The 20,359-nt window shown below is 36.0% G+C and overlaps 1 protein-coding gene across 4 annotated transcripts in view; it reads left to right on the forward strand.

The window, feature by feature from the left end:
- Nucleotides 1–17,989, forward strand: part of MAPK6 (mitogen-activated protein kinase 6) — a 36,470-nt gene extending 18,481 nt beyond the window's left edge. For 3 of the 4 annotated variants that reach the window (XM_038580437.1, XM_038580436.1, XM_038580435.1), the window contains 5 exons: nt 2,232–3,425; nt 5,129–5,273; nt 8,806–8,970; nt 13,302–13,503; nt 15,626–16,727. In XM_038580437.1, coding sequence (XP_038436365.1) covers nt 2,871–3,425; nt 5,129–5,273; nt 8,806–8,970; nt 13,302–13,503; nt 15,626–16,727 — 2,169 coding nt within the window. In that variant the 5' untranslated portion in view covers nt 2,232–2,870. Of the gene's footprint in view, nt 1–2,231; nt 3,426–5,128; nt 5,274–8,805; nt 8,971–13,301; nt 13,504–15,625 lie in introns of all 4 variants that reach the window. The other variant, XM_038580434.1, reaches the window with a different exon arrangement.
- Nucleotides 17,990–20,359: the final 2,370 nt, after the last annotated feature.

Genomic DNA, 20,359 nt, shown 5'->3' on the forward strand with positions numbered 1-20,359 from the left:
TTCAAGTTCAGAATGGGCTGCTTTATTTCATGTATTGATAGAGTTTTTCATTGCCTTTTGATGATTAGCTCTTTGAATAAATGAATATTGCACCTGTCCCACTTCAATTTCTTCAGACTCATTCAGAAAATAACATTGTATATACACCTATACCAGCTTTTAGATCAGAAAGCAGCAAGAAGCTTAGATCAAGAAGCTTTTACATTTAAGGGTTAGTCTGTATTACTTGCTTATAGGCATATACACTTAAATGAGCTACTTACTACATTGGCCACCTAGTTGTTCCTCAGACTTGAGACACATACTTAACCTCAGCTTTTGTGTGCTTGCCCCTCTGTCTGCAATAGTTACTCCCACGTAGCACCCCTAAGGCCCACCCACTTTAGGGCTTTGCTCCCAGTACCACCTTAGTAGAGGCATTCCCTAACCACTCTCCCTGTCCTTTCTTTTATTTATTTTATATCACTCATTACCATCAGATGTCTGTATTTTGCTTATTTATCAACCTGTCTTGCCCCACTATGATAATGAGCTCTTCATGTACATACCGCCCAGGTCTATAAGATTCTAATAATTTGTCATACTTCCACACATTTTTTTTTCCACACATTTTTTAAAAAGAATTAGCACATTAAAGATGTAGTTGGAGCATACTGTGTAACCCCACTCTGATGGTAATCCCTTCTCTCATTCCTCAAAGTAATGATTATCATGAATTTGGTACTTATCTGTCATGTATGTTTTTAATACTTTTGCCACATATATACTCTTAAAAGTAGCATTATTGTGCATGCTTATGAACCTGAAATAAGTGGTTTCAGCATATAGATTTCTATCTGCAACTTGCTTTCTAAATTTAATTTATGATGATTTCAACCATCTCTATTCATTTTTACGATTATATAATAGTCCACTATATGAATATAACTCACTCTCACATTGTTGAAAGTTTAGGCTATTTTAAATATTTTGCGATTATCAAAAAAAAGGTAGGCATTTTGTATGTTCATTTGCAAGTATTTCTCTAGGGAGTGCTTTTTGAAGAAAAATTCCAAGTCATAGATATGCTACTTATTCATTTATGTATTTATTTATTCTAAATTGCTCTTTGACATTCTTTTGCTAATTTAAACTCACCAGTATTATACAAAAGTTCTTGTTTTTCCACATTCCTCCTCAGACTTGATAGTAACAGACTCCTAAAAATGTTTTTCTAATCTGAAATGTTATCTTCTTGAGGTAATTTGATTTTTCTGATTATCAGTGAAGCTAAATACCTTTTCATTGGCTTATTAACTGTTCAAGTTGACTTTTTTTTAAGTTGACTTTTTTTAATAAAGATTTTTATTTATTTATTAAGTTTTAAAAAAAGACTTTTTTTTTTATTAATGAGAGACACAGAGAAGGCAGAGACATAGGCAAAGAGAGAAACAGGCTCCCTGCAGGGAATCCAGTGCGGGATTTGATCTCAGGACCCCTGGATCACGACCTGAGTCAAAGACAGACACTCAACCACTGAGCCACCCAGGCGTCCCAGATTTTTATTTATTTGAGTTTAGAGAGCGCATGTGAGTGCAGAGAGGGGGAAACCAACTCACTGGTGGGAGGAGAGAGCCAGACACGGTGCTTGATCCCAGGACCTTGAGATCATGACCTGAGCCAAAGTCAGATGCTTAACCAATTGAGCCACTGTGCACCCCCAAGTTCACTCTTTTGTAAATTGAAGAGCATACTCTGCAGATTTCTCATTTGTACTGCTAGATTTTTGTCCATTGGATGTTGATCAGCATAGTTAATAAGTAAACATGTTCTTTAAGGAACTAACCCTTTGCAGGCTTATTATTATGTTGTTGTTGTTTTTTTTAGAGAAATGGTACTCATGTTGTACTCCTCAAAAAAAAAAAAATTCTAAAGATTCTGTAAAAATGCCGTGAACCTTCTTTCCTTTGCTTATTGGCATTTAAGAAATGTTACAACCCAATGACTAAATATTACAAAGAATCTAGTATGGTGGGACCTAGAGTCTGAGCCTAGTACATGTGAATTGCTTACAACATGCATAGCTATTTTTGATTGAGGGTCATCTTTCCATTTAGTAACTATAAATAAGTTGAATGTACCAGTAGTCGTTTATAGCTAAATGCCCAGTTCGTGTCATTTTACAAAGTTGAAGAGTACTTAGTATTTCCTGCAGTGGTGACTCTTTTCCTTCTTTTTTTCTCATCCTCTAGGTTTTATCAGAGTAAGATGGACGGTAGCTTTGATTGTGATTGTGGTGAGCTGGAGCCACCTGATCACTAACAAAAGACATCTTCTGTTAACCAACAGCCACCAGGGCTTCCTGTTGAAATATACAGCAACAAAGGAAGAGAAGAGGCAAAACGGAAATAGTGCTTATCAGCACCTTAGAATGATGCTGCTCAGGACCAGTCCAACACTGAATGTATCTGCACTGTGAGGAGAATGTTCATAGAAGCCTGTTGTGTGCATATTTATTCACATTTTTGTTAAATGTTAAATCGTTTAGCACAGTTAAATCTGAGTGCATAGTATGTCATTTCATTCCGTTTGAGTTTCTTGAGTGTTTTCTTTAAATGTCTGCAGAGTTGCTGCCCCTTTCTTGAACTATGAGTACTGCAACCTTTTTAATTCTCAATATGAGTAGAGCTTTTTGAGCTTTAAATCTAAGGGGAACTCAACGGGCCTGGTTGGCATATGCAATGAACATCAAGAAATCATCTTGCTGTGGAAGCAAAATTATTTTTCTTTTCCTTTTTTGAAAGATCTTTCCTTTTGATGTCAGTTTTCTTCCTTGTTTACACAAGTTCAACAATTCGAAAGGAAAAAAAGGCAATAGTAAAGGTTTCAAAATGGCAGAGAAATTTGAAAGTCTCATGAACATTCATGGTTTTGATCTGGGCTCTAGATATATGGACTTAAAACCATTGGGTTGTGGAGGCAATGGCTTGGTTTTTTCTGCTGTAGACAATGACTGTGACAAAAGAGTAGCCATCAAGAAAATTGTCCTTACTGATCCCCAGAGTGTCAAACATGCTCTACGTGAAATCAAAATTATTAGAAGACTTGACCATGATAACATTGTGAAAGTGTTTGAAATTCTTGGTCCTAGCGGAAGCCAGTTAACAGACGATGTGGGCTCTCTTACTGAACTGAACAGTGTTTACATTGTTCAGGAGTACATGGAGACAGACTTGGCTAATGTGCTGGAGCAGGGCCCTTTACTGGAAGAGCATGCCAGGCTTTTCATGTATCAGCTGCTACGTGGGCTCAAATATATTCACTCTGCAAACGTACTGCACAGAGATCTCAAACCAGCTAATCTTTTCATTAATACTGAAGACTTGGTGCTGAAGATAGGTGACTTCGGTCTTGCACGGATCATGGATCCCCATTATTCCCATAAGGTATGTGGAAAGCTAGCTGAGACAGACCTTTAAACTGGTGTACATCATCAGGAATTAGGTACTTGTATTTTCTTTATATACTGTGACAGATTTTTTTTCTCCATTAATTGTATTAAACTTTATGTAGTACCTTTTTTTCTGATACAGATCTACTTTCATTCAGAATCTCCATATGTTTAAAAGGAAGTTGGGGGGATCCCTGGATGGCTTGGCAGTTTGGCACTGCCTTTGGCCCAGGGAGTGATCCTGGAGTCCCAGGATCGAGTCCCACCTCGGGCTTCTAGCATGGAGCCTGCTTCTCCCTCTGCCTGTGTCTCTGCCTCTCTCTCTCTCTCTGTGTGTGTGTGTGTGTGTCTATCATAAATAAATAAATACATCTTTTTTTTTTTTTTAAAGGAAGTTGGAGTGGGATCCTAAAAGTATATGGTTATTTATTATAATTGAAACTCTCCCTTATTTAAAAGTGAGATAAATTCTTATGTGTTTAGGGCAAAATTGTGGTCCTATCCGAAGGTAAGAGGGGATGCTATTTCAATATTTAGGTCTTTTGTCCTTTTGAGTCTTTACTGTTCTGTTATGCTTTGTTTAGGCAAATTTAATTTAGTTTGATATCTAACTTGGTATAGAGATAAAATGGGCAGTAAGAATAGCTTAAGGGATCCATAGTAACTGTACTTTAGGTAACAATTTAACTTTATATAAGAAGTAAATTGTTTTCTGAGCCAAACTTTGGTCTTTTAGTTTTCAAATGAAATTGTCTGTGGGATCCTGCTGTTTAAAATATTAAAGTGGAACTCCTCTGGTTATAAAGAACCCCTTGGAGCTCCCTGCTTGCTTGGATTCCCATAGTACATGCCTAAACAAACAGATCTTTTCATTCACATGTTAGCATCTCACATTAAGTGTAACTTAATTTTTTTAAAACTTTAATGTAGAAATATAGTATTAAAATGAAATGGACAACCATCACATCTTTTTTATGGGTAACAATGAAGTATTGTGGATAGAACACTGAACTAAGAGTTAAACTAGTTAAAATTGAGTTCCATTTCTGACCTTAAGTAGATTCCTTAATCTATGAGTGTTACCGTCCCTCTAAAATGGCATAATATCTACCTTCATAATTTTTCAGGGTTGTTTTGACCCTGTTTTAAGGACGAAGTAAGGTCGTATACGTATATAACTGTTTTTGTTAAGTGCTTTATAACCGTAAAGTAGTAAAATTGATTAGGAATGGGATATATAATAGAGCCAGGTCCCCTGCGTTGTCAGGAGGTTGGCATTGGTTTATAAGTAGCACCCTAGGTGCTCTTTTTTACCTTTCCCTCATTGATTTAAAGCATCCCTCCTCCTCAAGTAACTTAAGACTTGAAGTGAAAAATAGCTTCTCTTCGAAACATGCTTTGAATATGTGATATAGTCAGCATTAATCTTGTATAGTATATATAGTATATTTTGGTCAGCAGACTTCATGTGAACATCATCTTATGGATCATATATCCCAGGGAGAGTTTAACCCCCTATTGAGCCTGAAAAGTGCAAGAGCCTCGAAAATAGGCATATAAATCAACTGTATTGTTTTAGGATATCACTTTTTTTTTTTTTTTTTTTTAAGATCAGGGATTCTTTAATGAGTCAAGTTTTATGTACTGTTCTTCAGCTAAAGTAAAATACTAAAGTATGTGTGTTTTCTTTTTTTTCAGGGTCATCTTTCTGAAGGATTGGTTACTAAATGGTACAGGTCTCCACGTCTTTTACTGTCTCCTAATAATTATACTAAAGCCATTGATATGTGGGCTGCAGGCTGCATCTTTGCTGAAATGCTGACTGGTAAAACCCTCTTTGCAGGTTAGAAATTTTAAAATATTTGGAGAAAAAAAATATTTGGAAAAAAAATATTTGGAAAAAATTACCTCAAAGAGAAATAATTTTGTATGTATCTATGAATCAAGATTTATATAAGATTTAACATAATTTATTATAGTCTGATACTAAAATGAAAAGATAAAATGGTGTTTTAATATTTTAAAAAGTTTAGAAACCGTATATTCACTGAATATATTCACTCAGCAAATTTAGTCAAAATTCTAGTGTTATTTTGTTTTTCTTCTTAAACATAATTTTTTATTTTTTAGACTCACAATACGTGTTGGTAATCTTAAATGATGCCTGAGTTGCCCAGTGTTGTCAGTGTTTGTTACTCTTAGTGAAAATTTTTAGCTGTCATTGGAAATCCAGTAATTCTTTGTCCTCTATCATCTCTGATGTCTGAACTGCCATATCCTGTCATCTGACTGCTGTGACCTTTCAGAAACAACCAAACAAGGAATTTTTTGCTGAGTTTGGTGCTATGAGGGAGTCTATAGAAGTATGAGAGAGAATTTAGTCCAACATAGGAAAGGGTGAATAGTCCATGAAAAATATCAAGTGTTGTAAAGCAAAGTAGGAGTCTGTATAAAATTATTTAGTGCAGAGTATAAGAGCTACAAGCTTAGAGTCTTCATCAATGATGGCTAAAACAAAAGGTATAATGGAGTAAAAAGATTTTTCATTACATAGGAATAGTGAAGAATTTTGGTGGGAGGAAGAGAGAGAGAATGGTACTATATAAATGAAGGTATGAGCCTGAATCAGTGAGAAAAGATTGATGAAAGAAATCATGTACATGCATGAATTAGTGAGAAAAGTTGGATGAAAAAAGCTGTCAAATAATGAACATACTTATGACTACTTAAGATGGAGCCAGAATACTTAGAAAAGTAGGCAGAGGAATTCCCATTCGGAAATAGGGTATTAAAGATTTTTTAGTTTGATAATTGACATGGTGGTGAATTAGGTCTTTTCTCCCTTTTGACGTTACTGTTTTTCTCTCTAACCAATCTTAGAATGACCCTCTCACCACTCCCAAATTGTGCTAAGAGCAGAAGAAAGGGAATGGAGCAGGATCTACTTACAAAAAAATATTAATTAAAAAAAAAGATAAGGGTACACAGAAAAGCATTATTGAAGAAAGGATGGTATCCATAAATGCCCTTGAATTTTTTTTTAAAGAGCACTCAGCTTACATAACATTAACCAATCTTTTGTAGTTTTCCCCTTAAATTTATCTGAAATTTCTTCTGTGATGTGTGATAGTGATTGAATTTCCACTAGGCAGAGTGAGAAAATACCAGTGATTCCTGGAAACTAAATGGTTAAGTGGATTGAATTTTTTCCTAGGAACAATTAGAGTTTAAATTGCTAAAATTCAGGTACATTCCAACATACGTACAATAAATATCATATTACTTGTTGCTGCACATTTAAATAACATAATTTTGATCTTAAATCCATGTAAACTTTAAGCAACTAATGGGAAATTGTTTGTGAAATGATTTGAAAGATCAAATTTTAGTTCCTTTCTACTGCTTTATTGGTAGATTTGTGAACCATTCAATAAAAGCATGTGGGAGATCTGTTTATTAGGTATAGGCCCCAAATGAACAGAACAAAAAGGCATGGACTAAGATGTCTAATAGCATCTAAAATTTAACCTACCCAAACTGAGCTCCTGATATTTCCCCCTCATATTTTTTCTGCTATCTTCCTCATCTTAGTAAACCAGATCCACTTTTTTAGATGCTGAGTCAAAAATCTTGGCTTCATAGAGATTCTATGGGTTCTTCCTTTGAAATATATTAAGACTTTTAACTACTTATTATTATCTCTATCACTACCCACCTTTTCATAGTTCAGTCAATTATGTCTCTCCTGGTCTCATGTAGGATTTTTTTTTAAATATTTTATTTATTCATGAGAGACACAGAGAGGCAAAGACAAAGGCAGAGGCAGAAGCATGCTCCCCATGGGGAGCCCAATGTGGGACTTGATCCCCAGTACCCCAGGATCACGACCTGAGCCAAAGGCAGATGCCCAACCACTGAGCCACCCAGGTGCCCCCTCATGTAGGATTTAACTGCCTTTCTGCTTTAATATTTGCTGTCTGTAGCCTAGTTACCACATAGCAGCCATAAGAGTTCTCTGAAAACTAAATTAGAAAGTGTCATTTTTCTTCTTTAGACTCTGTCATGTCTCCCTATCAAATTCAGGATAAAGCAAACCCTTTGTATTTATTGTGTTACCACTCTTCATCTTCCAATACTTCCCAAGACTTCCAATACTTCCAAGACTTCATCTTCCAATACTTCCCCTGTGGCCACTGTATTTCAGCTACACTTAACCTAATTACTGTTTCTTTTTTTTTTTTTTTTAACATTTTATTTATTTATTCATGAGAGACACAGAGAGAGAGAGGCAGAGACACAGGCAGAGGGAGAAGCAGGCTCCATGCAGGGAGCCCGATGTGGGACTCGATCCCAGGACCCCAGGGTCATGCCTTGAGCCAAAGGCAGATGCTCAACCGCTGAGCCACCTAGGCATCCCTAATTACTGTTTCTTGGACACACCTAGCCCAATCTCCTCTGAACCTTTGCACCTTTTCCATCTTCCTGGAACTCCCTTCCTCCATTTGAATGCATGATGTGTTCTCCAACTTCCTCAGTTTTCAGCTTCTCAGTGATGCCTTCCTTGGTCATCCTGTATTAATTAGCAGTCCTCCCCTGAAAGTGCTGTTTATCCTCCCTGCTTAGTGTATTTTTCTTCGTAACATTTGCTACATTTGACATAAATGTTGACAATTATTATCTATCTTCCTCTCCTAGATTGTAAGCTCCATGAAGGCAGGGACTTGGTCTCTTTTGTTTCACAGTTGTATTTTAAAGTGCCTTGCTTATAGCAGGTACTCAAGAAAAATGTAGAGGTTGAATGAATTCTAGAAATTCATGGAAAAGCAAACAATGTGTTTTTTTTTTTTTTTCTAGTCACCATTTAGCTTAAAGTTCCCCCTATTATTTCTTGAATAGTGGTCCTGAAATGCTACCTGGAAAAAAAAAACTTGTTATGTAAATCTAGGCCAATATTCCATTTTACTGATGATGAAATGAAGTGATTACCATGCTAAGATTTCCAAAGATCTAGCCAGTTAATTAGTGGTATAGCCAAGACTAGAATCTACATCTCTTGAATCCAAATTTTTCACTATTTTGTGATACCTTAATATGAGGCTAAACTTAAAGGGTCAGTATCTTATAGAATCAAAGCAGTCAAAAGTAAATATGTCAGTGAGCAGAAATTGAAATAGATGTGCTTTTTGAGTAGATTGATGATATTCAAAGCAGAGAAACTTGCTGGTTAAGGATTCAGTTAACATCATTTTCTTCCCATTGGTCATGACAGTATTTAAGTTAATTTCTTATAGCCTTAGAATGTCTGTTGCCAAATAAGTGAATATTGAAGAATGTGTTTATTTATATTGTATTTGATGTTTATTTTATCTCACCAGGTGCACATGAACTTGAACAGATGCAGCTGATTTTAGAATCTATTCCTGTTGTACATGAGGAAGATCGTCAGGAGCTTCTCAGCGTAATTCCAGTTTACATTAGAAATGACATGACTGAGCCACACAAACCTTTAACTCAGCTGCTTCCAGGAATTAGTCGAGAAGGTATGGTTACTCAAGAGTAACCATTATGTAATGGGGTGTGTGTGAGTGTGCATGTGTGTGTGCATGCGCACTCATTCAGGTAGGATCTCTGTATCCCAAAAAGTCTTCAGACGCTATACTTTATCTAAAACTTCAGTGCTTTTCCCTTTTTGGTCTGGCTCTTAGGCTAGGATCTGGTTCTTTGTTCCTCTTAATGATTTTTCAGATTCCATAAAGTGTATCCCTCTCTTCTGGTTCTAACTCCCATCTTGGTTTTTCAGCTTACACCTCTGATATTATCTACTATAGACAAGCATCTACAATACTGTCCCTCACTGAGCTAAAACAGAGTCCTGTGAAGGTTATATGATAAGTGTGGATATGAATATGAATGTGACTTAGATATGGAAAAGTGAATTGAGTTGGGGGAAAGCAAAGTCTTCAGGGCAAGGGAGAGATGGGGGAAAGAGCAAAACTCTGTATGAGCAAACACATTACAATAAGAGTTTGTAGATTTGTGTTAATATTAGGTGCTAAATGTGAGAGTTTGTGCGAGCTTGAAAGAAGTAGAAACTTGGAGAGAATCAAAACTTTGTTGACCACTAAAGCAAATAATTTCAAGTCTCAGAGTGAAATGTCTTTAGGATTTGTTGCTATACATAATATACAAAAGTCTAACTCTTGTAGTAGTTACCTGTAATAAGATTTTTAAGATTTTATTTTTAAGTAATCTCTATACCCAACCATGGGGCTTGAACTCACACCCTGTGATTAGGAGTTGTATGCTTTACTGACTGAGCCAGACAGGTGCCCCAGTATAACATTTTTTTTTAAGCAAGAGCGTTAGACATGAGAAACATCTTTCCTAAAAGTTGATTGTCTTACATATTTAAGAATTATTGTATTAAGACACATCAATGTCAGGATTGTATAGCTCTCTCATGAATCAACAAGTTTAGGGATATATAGATTTCTAAGCATCTTAAGCTTTGAATTATATAACCATTATACATATCACCCACTCTGATCATTATATGTGGTTCAGGTTATTATGTATCAAAGTGTTTTAAAATTGCACGTGTTTTGTGGTGCCTGGGTGGCTTAGTCGGTTAAGTGTCTGATTCTTGATCTAAGGGTTCAAGGTCCACGTTTAGTAAAAATACTAAAATTAGGTAGCAAGTGTTTTGAGAAAACTGGATGGCAAAATCATAATGACATTTTTTGTTTTTCTCAAATGTGCTTAAAACTCATATAGTGGATACCTAAGTAAAACGGAGGCAGATGTATTTAATTTCAGCAGGTTTTGCAGGATTCATTTTCACTAGTTCTATATTCCTAACTGGCCTTCAAGTGTATCTTCACAATCAGATTCCAATGCTGGTTATCTTGCTCCTGATCTTGTAGCCACTGTCATGACATCCTTATTCATAACTGAACAGTAATCACATAGCATTTGACCATGCCTCAGAATCCTCTGTGGGAGCTCTTTATTTTTTTTATTTTTATTTTTTTAAGATTTTATTTATTCATGAGAGACACACAGAGAGAGAGAGAGAGAGAGAGAGAGAGGCAGAGACACAGGCAGAGGGAGAAGCAGGCTTCATGCAGGGAGCCTGATGTGGGACTCGATCCTGGGACTCCAGGATCACGCCCTGGGCCGAAGGTAGGCGCCAAACTGCTGAGCCACCCAGGGATCCCTGTGGGAGCTCTTTAAAAATGCAGACTATTAGGTTAGAATTCAGAAGTAGAGTGGGGAGCAGAACATGTGTCTTTTAAAAAATTATTTATTTATTTAGGTTATGTATTAGAGAAAGGGCATGTGTGAACGGGGGTGGGCAGAAGGAGAGGGAGAAGCAGACTCCTCACTGAGCATGGGACCCAATATGGGGCTTGATTCTATGACCCTGAGATCATGACCTGAGGCGAAATCAAGAATCGGATGCTCAAACTGACTGAACCATCCAGGCATCCCACATGTGTATTTTTAAAACCCTTTACAGGTATGGCCCTGCTCAGCCAGGTTGAGGTACAAGAATAGCCTTGATTGCCTTTGGAGTCACTGTTGCTATTGCTGTGTCTTATCAAAAGAGGCAGGCTAGTAATATAGGACATTGCTGTCGAAGCATTTGCAGTCTAGCCAAATTTGAATCATCTTTTTCCCTACCTTCATTAGGATTGGGACCATATCTTAGCTGTGAGCCAATTTGAATATTTGGCTGACAGCTGGAATTATTCATAATGCATTGAATATATGTTTGATAATGGGTTAATTAACTATCAGGCAAAAGTTTTTGGTATTCATAAGTGGCAGAGCTATGCTCACATACAAGTCAATGCAGTTTTTAAATTCCTGAGACTAAAGATTTACTCTGTAGATATGCTCTACACCAGTTTCTTTTTGATTAATATTGGAGTTTTATTTGGGGGCAGAGCATATTATGAGGCAATGGGACTTATAATACATGTTCTTTTCTCACATGTTCATGGTCTCCAGAGGAAAAAAAAAAAAAGAAGATTAAGTACATATGAATTAACACATTTATACAATTAGGAACCCTGGTGGTCTTTCATCTTTAGATGAAATCTCCTTTTTTCATTTTCCTCTGTACTTAACCTCTCATCTTCCCTTCCGCTGTAGTTTACCATGTATTTCTATATCTTAGTATACTTCAGCACCATCAAAGCAAATAGATTGATTTCCTTGAGTGCAGTGCTGGCCAATAGAACTTTCTGCAACTATGGAAATAGTCTGTATATGCATATTCTGCATGCACTTGGGAGCTCAGCTTGGCTAGTTTCTTACCTCTTCCTCTTCCTGCTGCCTACAGTTCCTAAATGCTAGGGATTTTAGAGTATATTCCTCTTGTGTGGCTGGATATATATCTCCCCTCTCTCTGAGAATGGTGATTGTGCTGGGTCAGCCCTTTATAACTGTTTTAGAGTCTCTCTTGCCTTGAGACACAAGAGCCCTGGACTAAGATGGACTCTTTTGCGAGAAAATCAATAATAGCTTGAGGTATTGTGAAATAAGTTACTAGATTAGGGAAATATAATAGGAGGGGGTAAAGAGGAGGAGTGGAAGAGGCCTCAGCCATGGGCCACTGAAGGGCATGAGTAGCAATGAGCCATAGGTTTCTTTAGTCTTTATTGGAATGATTTGAGGATTGAATAAGATAATGTATATGAAAGCACTTTGTAAAATATTAAAGGCTATAAAAAATTAGCTATTGTTTACATTAGTGAGAAATTTGGGAATTGAGACTAGTGTTCTTTCTAGAATATAGCTTAGTTTTAGAAAGAAGGACTGTCTTTTCCTGTGAGACAGAGGTAAGAATAAGAGGACAATATGACAGGCCATAGTGAAGAAGTAGGGATTGAGATAAATGTCAAGGGGGTTTAGGTATGATTAAGATTAAGAGCATAAAGAGATGGTGTGGAACATTGCTGAGCAGTAGCAAAGGCCAAATTGCAGTTCTACAATATGAATTTGTAGTGAGCTCTGTGTGTGTGTGTGTGTGTGTGTGTGTGTGTGTGTGGTTTTTGCATTGAGCTTTCATCAGTGCTGTATGGCTAGGAACAGGGAAAGTAGATGGAGCAAATGATTCAAAGTTGAGGGTTGGTGTAAATCATAAGGCATACAAGCGTGCGGTGGTATAAGGACAACCTTCAGGCTGAAGACAGGTGTTGTTCAGGATGAGTTAGGTGCTTATGAGCTAAGTTAGTGGGAAGAATTGGGTATGTGATAGGTAACTTCCAAAGCCCTAAAATGAACAAGTGCATTTGTGTAATATGTTGGAGTGTGATTGATGTGAAACAGAGATCAACAAATTAGTACAACAGCTCGTCAGTGAGGTAAGGGAAGGAAAGGGTAAATGATTTTCTATTAAGCACTAGACGCTATGCTTTACATTTAATTTTATACCTTTTAAGATATCTGTCTATATATCCATTTTGTACATGAAGAGACTAAAGTTCAGCAAGTTTAAGTAAACCCTTTACAGCTAGTAATTCATTTAAGCTAGTGAGTTGCAGAGCTGAGATTATGACCTATAGTATTAGGTTGAACCATGTGAAATTGCTGTTCTTTGACCATTTTTGACTGACAAAAATAGAAGTTTCATATGGTTCAACCTAATATATTCTTTTACTTTGTAACTGACCATAGTATGAGACCATAGTATGAGATTTCAAATATGTACTGTATTGAGTGAATGTCTTTACTTTTTAATCTATAAATCGGGTAAATTTTATTCTCTGATAAACTTAAGTTTTTAATTGTATAATCCCTTTTTTTGCTTCTTTGGTTGATGACCTCTAATACAGTTAAGATGTATTATCCCTTTCTTTTGCAGCACTGGATTTCCTGGAACAAATTTTGACATTTAGCCCAATGGATAGGTTGACAGCAGAAGAAGCGCTTTCCCATCCTTACATGAGCATATATTCTTTTCCAATGGATGAGCCAATTTCAAGTCATCCTTTTCATATTGAAGATGAAGTTGATGATATTTTACTTATGGATGAAACTCATAGTCACATTTATAACTGGGAAAGGTAAATTGATCCTAAGTTAGAAAAATACCATTTATTGTATTTTCACAATGCACATACTATATAATTATGGCTCATTTATTGTATTTTCAATAAACCGTAATGCAGTAAGTTTTATTTTTAAATTACATATGACAAAACGGTGTAGATGTCTTCAAAATTTAATGATGGTCTCTTTGGGTTTGTGCTAAACTTATAATATCTTTGAATAGCCTTTATGTAATTTAAATATTTAATAGTTAACTGGTTAGGATATACATAATGGGAAAATGTAAATTCTACTTTGAAATATGTCTAAGCTGTTAAGGCATGTTTAGTTAACAAATATAAGGTCCTTTAAACTTGAGAGTTGAAGGTTAGAAATCTGAACCCTTTTAAACTATTGCTTTTATAAATGCCACAATTTTTTTTTAAGATGTTGGATGACAAGACTGATCCTTATCCAAATAGATATCTTCATAATGGCTCAAATTTTATGTAAAATCTCTTATACCTTAGAATAGAAATTATTTTGTTTCATGGTACATGCTGTTCAAATCTATTTTCCTAATGACACAAAATTAATCTTGGGCTCAGTATAAGGGACTCTTCTATTTTGAATAGTAGAAAATATCAAAACAGGTAACATTATACATTTTATTTTTTATTTTTATTTTTTTAAAGATTTTATTTATTTATTCATGAGAGAGAGAGAGAGGCAGAGACACAGGCAGAGGGAGAAGCAAGCTCCATGCAGGGAGCCTGACGTGGGACTCGATCCCGGGACTCCAGGATCAGGCCCTGGGCTGAAGGTGGTGCTAAACCACTGAGTCACCAAGGCCGCCCAACATTTTACATTTTAGTTCAAAATTCCACCCCTGCCCCCCCAGCTTTCTTTTAGGATTTCTAAGTTTCCAGGGAAATTTAGATACAATTTTGCTACAAAGTAGGATTGTAGCATGTAATCATAAATCAATATTATTATTTTGAAAGATTTTGTTAATTTTAGAGAGTATGTGTGGAGGAGCTGCAGAGGGGGAGGAGGAGGAGAAAGAATCTTTCAGGCAGACTACGTACTGAGCGCACAGCCCTTTATGGGGCTTGATCTCACAACCCCAAAGATCATGACATGAGCTGAAACCAAAAGTCTGAATGAAGCTCAACCCACAGAGTCACCCAAGCTCCCCATGTATCAATATTTTTTAAAATCTTCGGGTAATTTTGATATTTAGCCAGGTGTCAGAGTTATGAATGACAGTCTTAAAACTTTAGAATTTCATATATTTCTATGTTTAAAAGAACAGTATTTTAAAATTAAATAAGTAGTTAATATTAAAATTAATTTGTTTAGTTATTGCATTTTTTCCCCTCCTAAAAAGTTGAGGTATTTGTACATTTACATGTCTGGCAATGACCTGTTGGTCCACATGAACATTTCTACTGTCAACATATAGTTCTTTCATACATACTCAAATGTCTTCCAGTCTCTTTTCTAGGCCTTCCTCCCCATCCCCCAGCTGTGTGCGTCTGTGTCTCAGTCTGCCTCTACTTGGGCATGGAATGGTCACCTTGCTCTGATGTGTCAATAAGAGAATATCACATTCAGTAGTACATATACATGGAGAAGTTTTTTTTTTCTATTCATGAACTCCAGCAAAGCATTCCTCATGTTCTAGTCTGACTTGTTACCAGGAGAGTGAAAATCTGTAGGAGACCTGATTGAGATTAGAGATAGCCACAATCCCTGATTGAGATTTTGTGGACACAGAGTATTTTTTCTTTGTATGAAACTGTTAGTATTGAACATAGACATGCCAGCTACTCAGATGTTTATCTGCATTTGTGTTTGAAGGTAAATGAAAAATAGAATAGAGAAAAGACGGAGTAAATGTGAAATGATCTTTGGTCTTAAAATTTAAGAATGGAAGACTCAGAATTTTACTGTAATTATGTTTCATTGGTAATTACCAAAATTGCCTCATATTACGTTATTTAGTAACAGATCTTACCTATCCATTAAAATTATGAGCTATACTCCTATTGTCCCTCCATAGACCTAGCAGAGTGCTTTCACCTAAAAGGGACTCAGTGAATTTGAAAAAGAAATCCTATACCTGGACTAACAGTGATGCATTAATTTTTTCAGGTACCATGATTGTCAATTTTCAGAGCATGATTGGCCTATACATAACAACTTTGATATTGATGAAGTTCAGCTTGACCCAAGAGCTCTGTCTGATGTCACTGATGAAGAAGAAGTACAGGTTGATCCTCGAAAATATTTGGATGGAGATCGTGAAAAGTATTTGGAGGATCCTGCTTTTGATACCAATTATTCTACTGATCCTTGTTGGCAGTACCCAGATCATCATGAAAACAAATACTGTGATCTGGAGTGTAGCCATACGTGTAACTACAAAACAAGGTCATCATCATATTTAGATAACTTAGTTTGGAGAGAGAGTGAAGTTAACCATTATTATGAACCCAAGCTTATTATAGATCTTTCCAATTGGAAAGAACAAAGCAAAGAAAAGTCTGATAAGAAAGGCAAGTCAAAATGTGAAAGGAATGGATTGGTTAAAGCCCAGATAGCTCTAGAGGAGGCATCACAGCAACTGGCTGAGAAAGAAAGGGAAAAGAATCAGGGATTTGACTTTGATTCCTTTATTGCAGGAACTATTCAGCTTAGTTCACAACATGAGCCTACTGATGTTGTTGATAAATTAAATGACTTGAATAGCTCAGTGTCCCAACTAGAATTGAAAAGTTTGATATCAAAGTCAGTCAGCCGAGAAAAACAGGAAAAGGGAATGGCAAATTTGGCTCAGTTGGAAGCCTTATACCAATCTTCTTGGGATAGCCAGTTTGTGGGTGGTGGGGAGGACTGTTTTCTCATAAATCAGTTTTGTTGTGAGGTGAGGAAGGATGAACAAATTGAGAAGGAAAACACTTACACCAGTTATTTGGACAAGTTCTTTAGCAGGAAAGAGGATACTGAAATGCTAGAAACTGAGCCAGTAGAGGATGGGAAGCTTGGAGAGAGAGGAAATGAGGAAGGGTTTCTGAACAACAGTGGGGAGTTCCTCTTTAACAAGCAGCTCGAATCCATAGGCATCCCGCAGTTTCACAGTCCGGTTGGGTCCCCACTTAAGTCAATACAGGCCACCTTAACACCTTCTGCTATGAAATCTTCCCCTCAGATCCCTCATAAGACATACAGCAGCATTCTGAAACATCTGAACTAAAACACTCAGCAGACATTTCTCTTTGTATGCTTCATGAAATGTGTTTTGTCTTTTTTATTACTAGTGTTTCATTTTTTTTACTTGAATCATATGGTGTCATTTAGAAAGGATTTTATTAGTTCTTGGTTTTTAAAATCCAGACTTTTTTTTCTACATGTGAGATGGTTTTCATTTTAACTGGCATGTCGTTTGCACACAAAAATAAAGAGTAGAGCAAAATAATGCAATGCAGGAGGAGACAAAAGAAATGCACTAAGACAAGTAAAAAACATTCTCTCATAGAACAATGATCTGTTTTACAGGAAACAAAATCTTGCCTTGAAATTTACACAGTGAGACTGTACATAATTGCATGAAAATATCTATTTTTTTCCTAAGACATTTTTCATTCATGAGTATTTTCAAGTTTTTCATACTGTACACATTTCTTAAAACACATGATACCAGCAGCAACTGAAAATGAATGCCGAATTTGGTACACATGTGTTATCTACCTCAAGGTAACAAAAGTATGTGGCAAAACATAGACCACCCATAGTGCTTCACATATGCACTTCTATTTAGCCAGCGTTTATTGTAGTAAACTATTCTTAATAAGATTCACGCACCGTTTATAAATGTTCTGGTATGCATTCTTTATAGTGAAGTGTTACTACATCACATCTTATTTATTTTAGCAAATCAGTATATTTTCTGTATTTAATTATAAAAAGTTAACTTAGTTTTTGAAATTTATTTGCAAATACACTTTTTCCATTTGGCACTATGGTTTGTTGCCTACTTAAGCTGAATATATAATGTCAGCTCATCCTAAGGCTGTCCACGTACTTAATTTACTTAAGTATTCATTTTAAGTAAAGCGCTCACTGTGTATAGGAATTTGTATTTTGGAGGTGCTTGATCTATCTACAAAGAAACATTAGGAATTACTTTATTATAAAATGCTCCTAGAAGTCTTAACTGTGTTTATTTTTAAAAAAAAAAACTGTAATGTTAGACTTGTGTGCATGGAAGTAATTAAGGTACATCATTATTGTAGTTTAAAAGTTGTACATGATAAGACATATTTTGTTTTTACTGTATGTTTTTACTGAATGATCTCTTCCCCATCCCAAGGCAAGCATGAATAAAATTAGGTTAAATGTAGCATGTGGCATTGCAGTCTCTTAGAATTCGTTTCATCTATTTTATTTTATTGAATACTGTCTGTATCTTTGGTTATCCTGTTCAAAGAAAAGGACAAATAAAACATGGCCAGCGAATATGGCTCCTGTCGAACTCTTTAGGTAATGCAGATTACCTGCTAGAAAGAATAAAAATCACTAGCAAAACCTTTATTTGATTCCACTTTTTGGCATCTTTAAGTTGTGTCTGTATTTTAAGCTATTTTAGGTTAAACAGCTTAAAAGAAGGTTCTTGGTCCACGCGGAAACCTCTTGTTGATTTGCCTTCACACGTTAATATGGAATAAGGCTTTATATATTTCAAAGCTATCAGATTCATGTGGAAGCTTTGAAGGACAGACAGAGGAGCCTCCTTAAGTGTATTTGGTTTACAGTACATCATCCTTCCTTTGATCAAGAACTTGTCTGTTTACCTATCCAAATATAAAACCCTTTTTCCTTTACCCTCACTTTTCTCTTTGTCTTCCATCCTTGTTTTATATAAAACCAGTTCTATTAATATCCAGACTTCTACCTTCCCAGTGACCTATTCATTGATTTCATTTGGATTCACAGACCTTTAAAAATACAACTATTTTCTGGCTGAATATCCTAGTCATGTGTTGTGAGTTTAAATACACACTCCAATTACCTTTAAGAAAAAAAGAAAGAAAACTCTTAGAGTGGAAGATTTCAGGTTTTCACCATTAGATATATTAAGCTGTGGATTTCGATATGGCCTTTATTGTTTTAAAGTAGTTTCCTTCTGTTCCTACTTTGTTGAGTGTTTTTTAATTCATGAAAAGGTGGTGAATTTTGTTGAAATGCTTTTATTGCATATATTGAGGTAATCCTGTGATTTTTGTCCTTATGTGGTGAATTACACTGATCATTTTTCATATGTTGAACTATTCTTATATTCCAGGAATCCCACCCACTTGGTTCTGATTATGTAATCCTTTTAATGTGCTGTTGGATTTGGTTTGCTTAGTGTTTGAGATTTTTTTTTTTTCAGGGTTTTTTTTATCAGTACTCATTAGGGTTATTGGTCTGTAGTTTTCTTGTAACACATTTGTCTAATTTTGGTATCAGGTTAATGCTGGCCTCAGAATGACTTTGGAAGTATTCCCTCCTCAATTTTTTGGAAGAGTTTGAGAACAATTCTTTAACTGTTTGATAGACTTCTCTAGTGAAACCATCTTGTCCGGTGCTTTTCTTTGTTGAGAGATTTTTTTTTTTTAAGATTTTATTTATTTATTCATGAGAGACACAGAGTAAGAGAGAGAGAGAGAGAGAGAGAGAGAGGCAGAGACACAGGCAGAGGGAGAAGCAGGCTCCACGCAGGGAGCCCGACGTGGGACTCGATCCCGGGACTCCAGGATCAGGCCCTGGACTGAAGGCAGTGCTAAACCACACTAAGCCACCCGGGCTGCCCGAGAGATTTTTTTATTGATTCAATCCTTACTGGTTAAAGTCTGTTCAGATATCTAACTTCTTCACAGTTCACTCTTGGTAGGTTGCAGGTTTCTAGAAATTTGTCCATTTCCTCTAGATTATCTAGTTTGTTGGCATATAATTGTTTATCATAGTCTCTATGATCCCATTTTGTTTCTGTATCAGTTGTAATGTGTCCTCTTTTCTGATTTATGTTGAATGTTTTCTCTTTTTTTCTTAGTGTAGCTAATAGTCTGTTGTTTGGTTGATATATTCTCCATTTCTGCTCTAATTTTTATTTCCTTCCCTCTGATAATTTGAGGGGTTTTTTTTTTGTCCTTTTTCTAGTTCTTTGAGGTGATTTGAGGTCTTTTTTAAGGTAGACTTTATTTTTATTTATTTTTATTTATTTTATTTTTTTTCATATTCCTGTTTTTTATTTTTTAATTTATTTTATTTTTTTAATAAATTTATTTTTTATTGGTGTTCAATTTGCCAACATATAGAATAACACCCAGTGCTCATCCCGTCAAGTGCCCACCTCAGTGCCCCTCACCCAGTCACCCTCCCCCCCCGCCCCCCCCCCCCGCCCACCTTCCCTTCCACCACCCCTAGTTTGTTTCCCAGAGTTAGGAGTCTTTCATGTTCTGTCTCCTTTTCTGATATTTCCCACTCATTTTTTCTCCTTTCCCCTTTATTCCCTTTCACTATTTTTTATATTCCCTAAATGAATGAGACCATATAATGTTTGTCCTTCTCCAATTGGGTAGACTTTACTTTTAGAGCAAGTTTTAGGTTCACAGCAAAATTAAGCACAATGTATAAAGATTTTTGATATGCCTACTCCCCTCCCTGCACATGCATAGCGTCCTGCATCTTCTACATCTCTTATCAGAGTGGTAACATATGTTAAAATCAACGAACCTTGATTGACACATTATTATCACCCAAAGTCCATAGTTCACATCGGGTTTACTCTTAATGTTGTACATACTGTACATTTAGATAAGTATAATGACATGTATCCACCCTTTT

The sequence above is a fragment of the Canis lupus genome, chromosome 30, assembly GCF_011100685.1.
Source record: "Canis lupus familiaris isolate Mischka breed German Shepherd chromosome 30, alternate assembly UU_Cfam_GSD_1.0, whole genome shotgun sequence".
Lineage (NCBI taxonomy): Eukaryota > Metazoa > Chordata > Mammalia > Carnivora > Canidae > Canis > Canis lupus.